This window comes from Taurulus bubalis, assembly GCF_910589615.1.
Source record: "Taurulus bubalis genome assembly, chromosome: 14".
NCBI classification, from domain to species: domain Eukaryota; kingdom Metazoa; phylum Chordata; class Actinopteri; order Perciformes; family Cottidae; genus Taurulus; species Taurulus bubalis.
Window position 1 is genome coordinate 1,431,718 of NC_136602.1, and position 12,386 is coordinate 1,444,103.

Here is a 12,386-nt window from a genome sequence, read left to right on the forward strand (position 1 = left end):
GGATGTAAATTATTATTATTATTATTATTATTATTATTATTATTATTATTATCTCCTGTGAAGTTCTTGTAGGAAATTCCCACAGAAATGTGTAACAGCTGAACTTCTTCCGGTTCGTGAGCAGATGTTAAAAACTCTCTTCAGATGTTTTTATTCACACATTCGGGTTTTTAACAAACAACAACAACTTTGTTATTGTTTGTTCATTCCGTGTCAAAACTTGTTCTCGGTGACGTCGTCAGCCGTGAAGCCAAATTATTCACATTTCATATTTAGTCCATTCGCGTTGATTGTCTTTTAGTTTTATTGGGAATAAATGTTTCACACTTTCCTTTTTTAAATGTGGGATTAATGAACGTAAACACTTTTTATTTGTTTTATGTAAAGCCAAAATATGTTTTTAATTTTTTTACGGCCGCTTTTAGAAACACTACCTGATGTCCTGGATATTAATAAAACTGTTTGCGTCTGATTTGACTCGTTAAATGTAGACGATCACAAGTGGAGAAAGTAAAAGGTTTCACGGTTTTCTTAATTTCCTAAAATACCCAATTTCTTTCATTTTATTTTGAAATCATAGTTTACCTGAAACGCGACACAAACACAATAATTTTGCTCTTTTTTTCCCATTTGATTCACAACTTTAATCTTTGAGGAGGACTTTTTTATTTTTTTATTTTAACAGAATATGTTTGTGTGTGAATGACGACGCCATAAAACCCCACGTTTAACCTGTAACCTGAAGCCCACACGGCCTTCCACTGTCTGCGATGTCGAGACCTTCAGAGCGTTTCATGAGATGATGAACAGCTGAATGTTCTGAATGCCGCAGGAGAAGATGTGAATGAATTTGTTGTAAATATAATCTGACGCTCCTCCCGACACACAACAACAACAACAACGGTCTCCTCTGTCCGGCCGCCACCTTTTGTCTCTTTTGTTTTCCATGATGCCACGCACACGTTATGAGATGTACATAGTGTAAAATAAAATGGGTTTGTTTTACATACTGTATAATTGCCTATATTTTGTTTCAGAAGTGTAACAGATTTATGAGATGACAGGTTAACACATTAAAAAAGAAGGAACTCAAACCTGTCGCCGTTGCTTTGCTTATTTTTCTGGCTGATTGTTTATGATTATTTACTAAAATAAAAGCCTCTTTGATGTTTTCCTACCAGCTGAAACATTTTATTAAGAGCTTTTGTTTTAGATAAAAAGGGTTAAAAGAAAGAAGACACTTTCTGTGCAGTAACGGCTTCATGTTTTACATTTTAAACCCCTCTCATTAATATATATATTTTATTGTTTTGGCTAACTGGAGCATATTTGAACCTTTATTATAATAAGTTACATATTTGCCGTGTATTATTATAATTTTTCCTGGACCAGGGGTTCCCAAATATCTTTTTAATACGACCCCTTCAAATTAAAAGTCCACTTTGGAGCATTTTTAGGGGATTTATTGGCAGACATTTTATTTTTTGCACCCAATGAACAGGAAGTGAGCATGTTTTTTTTTTTTTTAATGAGAGATTAAAGTTTGAACAATTTATCTGCTCATACTTTCATTTAATTTCCTGCCACTTTAAATGAGTCGTCATAACTTAAATACATAAAAAAAACATCACATTTTTCAGCGTTGACCTTTATTGAACGTTGATGTTCGATTGTCACATTCAGATCTTTTCGATGCATATTGTCACAAAATCATTTGATGCTCAAACACATAAACGATAACAGCTTGTTGTCCTGAGTATATGCACAATATAATACCTTCTGGTTATGGCTTAAGACATTTAGCAGAACGGCAGCAGGTTGAGCGGGAGTGAAACACGTAAAGAATAAAAGAGGAGAAGCGAGACCGCCGTCAATATCACACTTTAACCAACTAAACACTGTTTATATATTTGTTTTGCACCGATTTTAAAGTTGGGGAGCAAATTAAACATTAAAATAAAAAATGTAAACAAGATAAAGAAAGTGGAAAGTGGAGGTAGAGCAGCTATTTACAGTGCAGGATGGATCAGGTCAAACTACGCCCCCTAGTGGCCACATGTTGCGTAATAATAATCACATTTCTATTGCTTTCAATGGGTGTTTAGCTAAAAGTTAACCGCTATCGGAACTACCAGTACACACACTGCTGTACCTTTTGCACAAGATTGTCTACTTCATCGTCACATGTAACCTTAACGTTGTTGTACTTTATATTAGTAAGACTGACAAAACATCCACTAGTGCTTCGACTAAAGAATTCACATTTGTAAATGATGAGTGGACACGTTGCTTAGCTAAATGGCGTTTACCTGTACAGCATGATGTATAATGTATATAGTGATAACAACCCGGTGTATTAAACATGTTACACTGATATTGTGGGTTCACACAGCTGTTCCACGGTTGATCTCCAGATGGGCCGGTTTGGGATTTCTCCCCGGTGTCTCGTGTTCGCCGTTGTTTTCTGGTGTTTTCTCGCCTCCCTTCTCTTTCTTCTCGTCGCTGCTCCTGTTGGGAAGAAAGAGCAGGAAGGGGAGGGGTTTGATTCTCCTTCAAAGCCCATCGTGCCCATTCGTGTGCATATCTCCTTCCTTACTTCTTCTTGAAGAGTTTCTTGAACGAGCTCCTGAAGCCTCCTTTGTCCTGCTTCCGACTCCTCTCGCTGAAGTGGGCGTGGCTATTCTCCTCGGCTCCGCCCCTCCACCTTGTCTCGTCCCCCCACGATTGAAACCCGGAGTCCTGGTGGGGGTTTGAACACAACATTATTACTTCAATCGTGGTTTGCGTTTGGTAACATTTTCTGTCCTCCCATTTTGTTGACTACCCACAATGCTGAGCAGCCCGTGAAGATTCTCGCCCTGTTTGTCGATATCGGCTCGGTTCCCCGGGGGGCTGTGGATCTTACGGGCCGGGGTGGGACACCCTTTGCTGCCCTTGCTGCCTTGGCGCTCCAGCTTGGCGTGGCTGCCCAGTCCCAACCTCTGGAGGTGGTCTGACAGCGGACCGGCGTCCGGACCCCCCACCGTGTTGTCCATCTGCAGGCCGTTCAGCGACTAGACGGCCGGAGAAGACGGACGTGTTGTTAATTCAGAATCCTTCCCTCTACGTACACCTTAGAAATACAGGCGCTAACCGAAACCATAGAGGTTTCCCCGTATAGGAGAACCCTTTTTGGTTCTGGAACTGTTTCAGACCCGAAACTTAAAGGGTTAGACCCAGAACCCCCTATGATAACTATTCTGTGGTGTAATGGTTCCACCCAGAACCCTCTCTGGAGGTTCAATCCAGGACCTTTCCGCCTCCCAACGCTGTGTTCACACCAAACGCAGAATAACTATTTCTGGTTTCTACATGTTGTGGAAGTCCCACATAGCTAGCAATAACCCACCCTGGGGGTTCTACGGAGAACCTTTTCATATTCTAGGGGTTTCATCGAGAATGAACCTGGAACGGTTTTATATTTCAAAGGTTTCATCTAAAACCCACCCAGGGTTTCTCATGAGGCTCATTCATGGCCGGAGCTGATGTGGTTCCCCAACAATCATAGTACACATACACAGTTTTGTGGGGATAGTTGAAAGCACGAGAGATGCTTTCAACTATCCTTGAAGAACTCTTTCGTTGGAAGAAAGGGGTTCTTAATGCAACCTTTAGTCTTCAGAAGGGTCCTTCAGAAGCAAATGGTTCTATGTAGATCATCAGCCCTTCAGGAAGAACCCTATTGGAAACCTTATTTCTCAGAGTGGCTCACCTTGCTCTTGCGCTGGCTGGCCTGCAGGGGGCGATGCTGATTGCGGCGCATCATCACAGCTTCATCCGGAGACACGCATCCTCTGCTGGTCAGTTTGTAACCGTTCCCGTGGCTTCCGCCGTTACCAAAGACGTCGCGGGTCGTCGACACGTTGGCCGCCATCGCGTGGTGCGACACCGAGGGCGCTTTGGGGCACTTCACGAAGGCGATGTCGATGGAGGAATCTGAAGACTCGGAGGAGCAGCGGTCGAACATGGCCACGTCGTGAAGAGAGCCTCGGTCCTCCTCGTAGAGGCTCTCCATCCCCGGAGGGTCTGGAGGGAGGAGGAACTCTCCGAGGGCGTCGGCCAGAGCGGAGCCCGGTTGAACCTGGCGGAAGTCCGCAGGTCTGGAGGGCAGATGATGCTGGCACGACGTGGCCATCTCGGACGCCTCGCTCTCTGGGATACTGCCAAGACCTGAAAGCCAAAGGTTGGTTGACTGGTTGACCGATGGGGCAAGTGCCCTAAACGCATTTACGTGACACGGGGTGTATGTCTGTTTCTGCCGAACCCCTACATGGGATACACAAAGTGACATTATTAAAAATGATTGCAAACAAGACTTAAAAGCTTACAGATGACATGGGACAGATATCCAGGGGTCTTGATGACCCCTCGATATCTGCAATAGACATCCTTCACACCGGCTCCAGGGGTGCTACTCAAGAGGGTTCAGTAGGTTTAAGTAGTTTCTATGAAGTATTGTCTGAACATCTCTAAAGGTATAAGTGTTTGTACCGGTCCCAAAAGACACGCATTCAAGGACTGGACGAAAAGCCTGTCATCATAGAAACGATCGAAGCCAATGAATAGTTCAAATAGGGATGGCAACGCACACTTTGAGACATTGCACCATTGTCAAAAGGGCAGTATTTGCCTTCTGTTTAAAGGGCAGATAGTAAGGTTGCCTACATTGGTGGATTCACAATACACCTACACTCTGAACACAGGGATGTGCAGCAGTGCTTTCCTCCTCAGTGAAATGATAGTGTGCATCTGCTCAGATGCAGTCAAATGGAGCTGTTGAGAGGAGACGGAGATGGTCCACTTCCTCAACTGAAAGCTATGACTAATTAAGGGACTCATTTCAACCATTTTTGCATCTTACTTTGACCCAAAATATGTGCCGTTAAATGGCTAAAGTGGAGTTGGACACGACCTAAATGCTCTTTCGCTCATGCACTATATAGATCCTTAAAATATGGCCCTGGAAGTAGCTGTGTGAAGAATGAAGCGCTTCCTTTTTTCTCACCTTCAGACATCTGTCAAATTGTTATGCCAAAGTGGGCGTGCCGGTTGGATCAAATACTGTTCAACAAACTGACGCCTCCCACCTTTCATAAAACTCCCAGCATTCCCCCTGATGTCCAGAAGTATAACGTCTAATCAAAACAGAAACCACAGAAATATTTTAAGCAGAAGCTTCTTTGACCACAGACCTGTTGGTTTGTGGTTCCGTGAGTCCAGGTCTGGGCTGAAGAACGGGAGCTGGGGGGGCCACTCCGACTCGTAACAGTGAGTTTCGGGATCCTGGTCCCAATCCTGGAAATGATGGGACTGGATCTGCTCCAGGAGACGCTGCTTGCTCCGCTTCACCTGGTTGGCATGTTCTCTGTGAGGGACGGACCATCCGTGTAAGAGGGTTCATCAGCAACGAAGAAGTTAACCAGGAAGTTAAGAAGGCACAAACACTCACAACATGGCACTGTTGCATGGGTACGGTGAGCCGATGTTGTTGGCTTGAATCCCACTTTCCACTGTCTTCAACAGCTGTGTCATGGTGGACCTGCGGCACATGAACGAACACCGTATTTAACCGTGAGAATACGTCTTGTATGTGATGCTGTTGTTCTGAAGAGGGGTAGACCTGACCTCTTCACCTCCTTGCGGCTGTGCAGCAGCAGCTCCTGGTTGTGCTGCAGGAGGTGGTGGTACTGAGCCGTGAAGGACCGGAACTGCTGGATGCAAACCAGCAGCAGGTAGTAGTCTGGGTGCTCTACATTGGTCTGCCTCAGCAGTCCCTACACACACAGACACACACAGTTATAACCCCTGTTATACTACTCATTGCTACGCGGATGAAACACGCTGCACAAAGTTGCAGTTGTCTGACCTGCAGCAGCAGCAGGTACTCGGGGATCCTCTGAACCGGCTGAAGGAGCAGAGTGTGCAGGGAAGGTCTGGATTCATCGCCCATTATTTCACTCTGACAGAAGCAGGTAGAAGCAATGTGACTTCATTAGCTTTAGCACAGAAACACACGGCAGCTAGAGAGTTATAAGCTAGTTGTCTAGGAATTACAGGGTTAGTCCTTCTGTATCTTTTCATCCTCCTTTCTCACATCCTGTCCTGTTACATGATGTAACGCTCTGCACTAGTCCTGGTATCTTCCTCTTGTTACATGATGTAACGCTCTGCACTAGTCCTGGTATCTTCCTCTTGTTACATGAGCTAACGCTGTGCACTAGTCCTGGTATCTTCCTCTTGTTACATGAGCTAACGCTCTGCACTAGTCCTGGTATCTTCCTCTTGTTACATGAGCTAACGCTCTGCACTAGTCCTGGTATCTTCCTCTTGTTACATGAGCTAACGCTCTGCACTAGTCCTGGTATCTTCCTCTTGTTACATGAGCTAACGCTCTGCACTAGTCCTGGTATCTTCCTCTTGTTACATGATGTAACGCTCTGCACTAGTCCTGGTATCTTCCTCTTGTTACATGAGCTAACGCTCTGCACTAGTCCTGGTATCTTCCTCTTGTTACATGAGCTAACGCTCTGCACTAGTCCTGGTATCTTCCTCTTGTTACATGAGCTAACACTGTGCACTAGTCCTGGTATCTTCCTCTTGTTACATGAGCTAACGCTCTGCACTAGTCCTGGTATCTTCCTCTTGTTACATGATGTAACGCTCTGCACTAGTCCTGGTATCTTCCTCTTGTTACATGAGCTAACGCTGTGCACTAGTCCTGGTATCTTCCTCTTGTTACATGAGCTAACGCTCTGCACTAGTTCTGGTATCTTCCTCTTGTTACATGATGTAACGCTCTGCACTAGTCCTGGTATCTTCCTCTTGTTACATGATGTAACGCTCTGCACTAGTCCTGGTATCTTCCTCTTGTTACATGAGCTAACGCTCTGCACTAGTCCTGGTATCTTCCTCTTGTTACATGAGCTAACGCTCTGCACTAGTCCTGGTATCTTCCTCTTGTTACATGAGCTAACGCTCTGCACTAGTCCTGGTATCTTCCTCTTGTTACATGAGCTAACGCTCTGCACTAGTCCTGGTATCTTCCTCTTGTTACATGATGTAACGCTCTGCACTAGTCCTGGTATCTTCCTCTTGTTACATGAGCTAACGCTCTGCACTAGTCCTGTTATCTTCCTCTTGTTACATGAGCTAACGCTGTGCACTAGTCCTGGTATCTTCCTCTTGTTACATGATGTAACGCTGTGCACTAGTCCTGGTATCTTCCTCTTGTTACATGAGCTAACGCTGTGCACTAGTCCTGGTATCTTCCTCTTGTTACATGATGTAACGCTCTGCACTAGTCCTGGTATCTTCCTCTTGTTACATGAGCTAACGCTGTGCACTAGTCCTGGTATCTTCCTCTTGTTACATGATGTAACGCTCTGCACTAGTCCTGGTATCTTCCTCTTGTTACATGAGCTAACGCTCTGCACTAGTCCTGGTATCTTCCTCTTGTTACATGATGTAACGCTCTGCACTAGTCCTGGTATCTTCCTCTTGTTACATGAGCTAACGCTCTGCACTAGTCCTGGTATCTTCCTCTTGTTACATGAGCTAACGCTCTGCACTAGTCCTGTTATCTTCCTCTTGTTACATGAGCTAACGCTGTGCACTAGTCCTGGTATCTTCCTCTTGTTACATGAGCTAACGCTGTGCACTAGTCCTGGTATCTTCCTCTTGTTACATGAGCTAACGCTCTGCACTAGTCCTGGTATCTTCCTCTTGTTACATGATGTAACGCTCTGCACTAGTCCTGGTATCTTCCTCTTGTTACATGAGCTAACGCTCTGCACTAGTCCTGGTATCTTCCTCTTGTTACATGAGCTAACGCTCTGCACTAGTCCTGGTATCTTCCTCTTGTTACATGAGCTAACACTGTGCACTAGTCCTGGTATCTTCCTCTTGTTACATGAGCTAACGCTCTGCACTAGTCCTGGTATCTTCCTCTTGTTACATGATGTAACGCTCTGCACTAGTCCTGGTATCTTCCTCTTGTTACATGAGCTAACACTGTGCACTAGTCCTGGTATCTTCCTCTTGTTACATGAGCTAACGCTCTGCACTAGTCCTGGTATCTTCCTCTTGTTACATGAGCTAACGCTCTGCACTAGTCCTGGTATCTTCCTCTTGTTACATGAGCTAACGCTGTGCACTAGTCCTGGTATCTTCCTCTTGTTACATGAGCTAACGCTCTGCACTAGTCCTGGTATCTTCCTCTTGTTACATGAGCTAACACTGTGCACTAGTCCTGGTATCTTCCTCTTGTTACATGAGCTAACGCTGTGCACTAGTCCTGGTATCTTCCCTAGTCCTGGTCCCTGTGTGCGTTACCTCCAGGAACGCAGAAGACTTCATGCCGCTGGAGGCGAGCACGGAGACGACTGACAGACAATCCGGAAGCTCCTTCAGGTAGGAGACGTAAAATTCCAGGAAATCGCTCTGTGGAGAGAGAAAGATGCCGTCTGGGTTTGCGTTCACTATTTCCTCTTCCGCTGCATCAGCAGCATATTATCATGAGGTGAGCCGTTTACATTTTGCTTTATTTAAATCTGACCACTAAGTTATTTCATGATATAACCTTCTTTGTGTTTTGTTGAGTTGAGAATGTTTCCAGAAACCTCACCACCTCACGCATTTAATTCTTATTTAAATATAAAGTAAACAAACTACAGAAATAAAATACCTATAAAAAAGATAGATGTTGTATTTTTGACATTATAAAAGGTAATAAAAAAACACTAAACATGCTTGTAAGTAGAAGATTCCTTTCATTCTATGCATTTCTTTCCTTCCTCAAGCTCTTGGGCTTTCAGTGAGCGAGGACCCACAATGCATTGCGAAACGGCCTTTATTTTGGTTAAATAGGGAGGTGTTCCTACCAATTACCTCATTTCCTCCCAATCACTCGGAGCCAATTAGCCACACGTTGGCTTTAATGGACTCGTTAGCTTCAGTGTTTGTTTTCAGCAGCGGAAGTTTGCAACCGCTGAATATTACAAAACACTTTTTCAATCCATATTTTTTACTACTTTGAATCCTTCAGTGCGTCAGTATTGTCGTGGAGAGAAAACAATCATCTCTTGTCTTGGTCCTTCGTCTATTTCCAGCGCTCCACATGGCTCCGCTGGAATTTGACATTTCCTTTATGGTCCGTCACGGCTGCCAAAAGGATTAAAATTCATGATGACGGCCGGTCACAAGACCTTTTGAACCCTCCATCAACGGCCCTGTGAGCCGTAAATGTCAAGTTTCTGATTTACGAGCGAGTAAACTGCATGTCCACGACTTTTGTTTCATGTGGTTGTTAAAATATCCACAGAAATGCAGATAATCCTCAAGATTGTCATGTTTGGTTCTCAACAAAGCGCCGATTCAACTGCGGGTTTATTTGGGAGGCCCTGGTTTGTGGTGTTTCATTGCGTTCGACCAAAAGATTCCCCACAAGACATTACAAAGCAGAGAACCGTGAAATGAGCTGTTAATGCCGGATAGACGGGTCACAAGCTCATCAGCTGTGCTTCTCATTCAGGGCATGTTGGGTTTCGGTCAAATGAATGAACCCTCACTATCAACGAGGGCAATGTGCCGCTGGAACACTCATGTCCTGCAGGTGTCACGGGAGGTTTTTGGTTTACTATTTAGTTTATATCTACAGGTGAATAACGATGCATGCATAGTTTACTGTATGAATGGAGATGGAGGAGCCCCATAAACATGGATAAACCTGGAAAAGAATAAGTGGGAAATACAAAGAGGAATGAATTAACAAGGCATGACGTCTTTGGGGATAAGGCCAAAGACGTCATGAGGGCCTCTGTGATTGTGTGATTATTGTGTTTAAGGATAAGAGATTAGTTAAGCCTCACGTCGTATTTCTGACTCTGCTCCTTCCAACGAATAAATAAATGTCCTCATCAATGATTTTACCACCAGGTGTCGAGTGAATTTTTGTAACAATCTTTATTATGTTTATATATATATTGTTTTTGCAAAAGATTACTCTATTATTATATACATTAAAAGTAGATATATTTATATTCTTTTATTTATTTAATACTTTATTTTCCCTAATCTTTTTGCTATTTCTTGAAGTGTCAATCAACTAGCTTTTGAGTGATTTAATATGCTTATATAAATAAATAAAAATATATGAATAAATACAAGAAAAATGCTTATAAGTATTGTAATAATGTTATTGTTTGTCTTTATATTTACACATATTATTATTATTGTGCAAATGTATTTTTTTTCTCCATAAGAAGGAATAAATCTGTAAAAGAATAAGAAAATTACACTCCGATGACATATTCTATGTGTATACATATATATATATATATATATATATATATATATATATATATATATATTTATATATATATATATATATATATATATATATATATATATATATATATATATATATATATATGCAGTTTTACCTCTTTGCTGGTGAGCCTCATGAACACATCTCCCATGATGCCTTGCCACTGGCACTTGAGCACGCGCTCCTGCAGCGTGTGAAGGAGCTCAAGGTGCTGCTGGATCAGGAACCTCAGGGTGCTGGGGAACGGCCTGAAGAAGAGGAAGAGGAGGAGGAGAAGAAGAGGAGAAGCTAGAGAACACTTTCTCTGTTGTATAAACACAGAAATAAGAAAACCAACATGGGAACAATATTTGTGTGTTTTTGAGGGAAGGGAAGAAGCATTCCTTCCTTCCTGCTGCCGTCAGGCTGCACAACCAGCTATGCACCAAATATAAATAAATCTATGCAATATAAATACACAACCCGCCGTGCAATACAAATATTCTGTCTGCACATATAATACTTACAGACATAGTTATATTTTAGTTTTCGTGGAATTTTTTAAACATAAAAGTACCCGCAAACGTCCTTTACGGTCGTATACTGTCATGTGACATATTAACATTATTACTCCTCTGATGTGACGGATGTCTGCAGGTTCACACAGATGACCCATTAAAACAGCAGTTGACCCAGTTTGCACCTTCCATTGGCTCCTGTGGTCACATGGTCACATGACACGGTGACGCTCTCGTTCACAGAGTGTCTGTCTCTGTTCATAACCTGCTTATATTTGATTAGTGGACTTCCTGTCATCCGCTCACTGTAAGTCTGGAATGAGATCAGCAGCCGCTGCGGGAATAAATCGATGTAACGGACAAAGATAAAATGATAAGATATTTACTGGGTTTAAGGCTCATAACTATAAACAGATCTTCTCTGTACATTCTGCGTTTCTAAAAGTTATGTGTGCACCTTCTAACGTACATATCCTTTGATTTCTGGACATCGACCTTTTCTTTTGTCAACCTTACCGCTTGTCTTTGGAGCCGAGAGCTTCGGATCCGTTGAAGGAGATGTTGGCCTTCAGCAGCAGAGCCAGGTGGGACACGTAGACTCGCTCTGACTCCAGCAGCTCCAGAGCCACGCGCTGCCGCTTACCTGCTCACAGAAACACACCTGTACGGTTTACACACGCCTACCTGCTCACAGAAACACACCTGTACGGTTAAACACGCCTACCTGCTCACAGAAACACACCTGTACGGTTAAACACGCCTACCTGCTCACAGAAACACACCTGTACGGTTTACACACGCCTACCTGCTCACAGAAACACACCTGTACGGTTTACGCACGCCTACCTGCTCACAGAAACACACCTGTACGGTTTACACACGCCTACCTGCTCACAGAAACACACCTGTACCGTTCAATTTGAGGTCGGGCTCCGGCCTCAAATTGAACGGAAAGAATATCCCAAAATGTCAAACTTGGCTCGGGCCAAAGTTAGCTTAGCTTAGCTTAGCATAGAGACTGGAAACAGGGGGAAACAGCTAGCCTGGCTCTTTCCACCAACCAGTCGCTCTAAATATCAAAAAATAACTTTTTTTTAAAAACATATGTTGTGCTTTTTTATGGTCACTATATCTCAACCAGGCATAGTGACTTCCTGGAAGCCTCCTCTGGCGTGTGAGCGGCCGTGCAATGCATTCTGGGAGCTCCGCTCGTTGAGTTCCTCACAGTTTTCCGTGTCCGAGTCGTCCCGGCTCTTCTTCCTCTCCGGACAGCCTCTCTGCTGCTGGGCCTCCTGCTCGGAGACGGAGGCTGACAAACACACCACATGCCGGTCAATGGACCTGAGCTTCCTCTTCCTCTTCCTCTTCCTCAGTGGCCTCCCTCACACTCACTGTGGGTGGACGTGGTGCTCCTCTGCGGCGAGCTGCCGAGGGGCAGACTGGAGAAGAAGTGCTGAATGGCGCTGAGGTCCGACTGGCCGGCGGCGCAGACGTGTTCCTCCGCCCTGGAGCTCCTCCTGCGGGGC

The 12,386-nt window shown here is 44.0% G+C and overlaps 1 protein-coding gene across 1 annotated transcript in view; it reads right to left on the reverse strand.

Moving 5' to 3' along the window:
* Nucleotides 1–1,650: 1,650 nt before the first annotated feature.
* Nucleotides 1,651–12,386, reverse strand: part of arhgef33 (Rho guanine nucleotide exchange factor (GEF) 33) — a gene marked incomplete at its 5' end in the record, with an annotated part of 20,807 nt that continues 10,071 nt past the window's right edge. Inside the window, 13 exons of the mRNA XM_079229420.1 lie at nucleotides 1,651–2,508; nucleotides 2,597–2,739; nucleotides 2,829–3,053; nucleotides 3,752–4,209; nucleotides 5,232–5,404; nucleotides 5,489–5,578; nucleotides 5,665–5,813; nucleotides 5,906–5,998; nucleotides 8,371–8,478; nucleotides 10,479–10,611; nucleotides 11,377–11,503; nucleotides 11,999–12,169; nucleotides 12,253–12,377. Coding sequence (XP_079085546.1) covers nucleotides 2,385–2,508; nucleotides 2,597–2,739; nucleotides 2,829–3,053; nucleotides 3,752–4,209; nucleotides 5,232–5,404; nucleotides 5,489–5,578; nucleotides 5,665–5,813; nucleotides 5,906–5,998; nucleotides 8,371–8,478; nucleotides 10,479–10,611; nucleotides 11,377–11,503; nucleotides 11,999–12,169; nucleotides 12,253–12,377 — 2,119 coding nt within the window. The 3' untranslated portion in view covers nucleotides 1,651–2,384. The remainder of the gene's footprint in view (nucleotides 2,509–2,596; nucleotides 2,740–2,828; nucleotides 3,054–3,751; nucleotides 4,210–5,231; nucleotides 5,405–5,488; nucleotides 5,579–5,664; nucleotides 5,814–5,905; nucleotides 5,999–8,370; nucleotides 8,479–10,478; nucleotides 10,612–11,376; nucleotides 11,504–11,998; nucleotides 12,170–12,252; nucleotides 12,378–12,386) is intronic.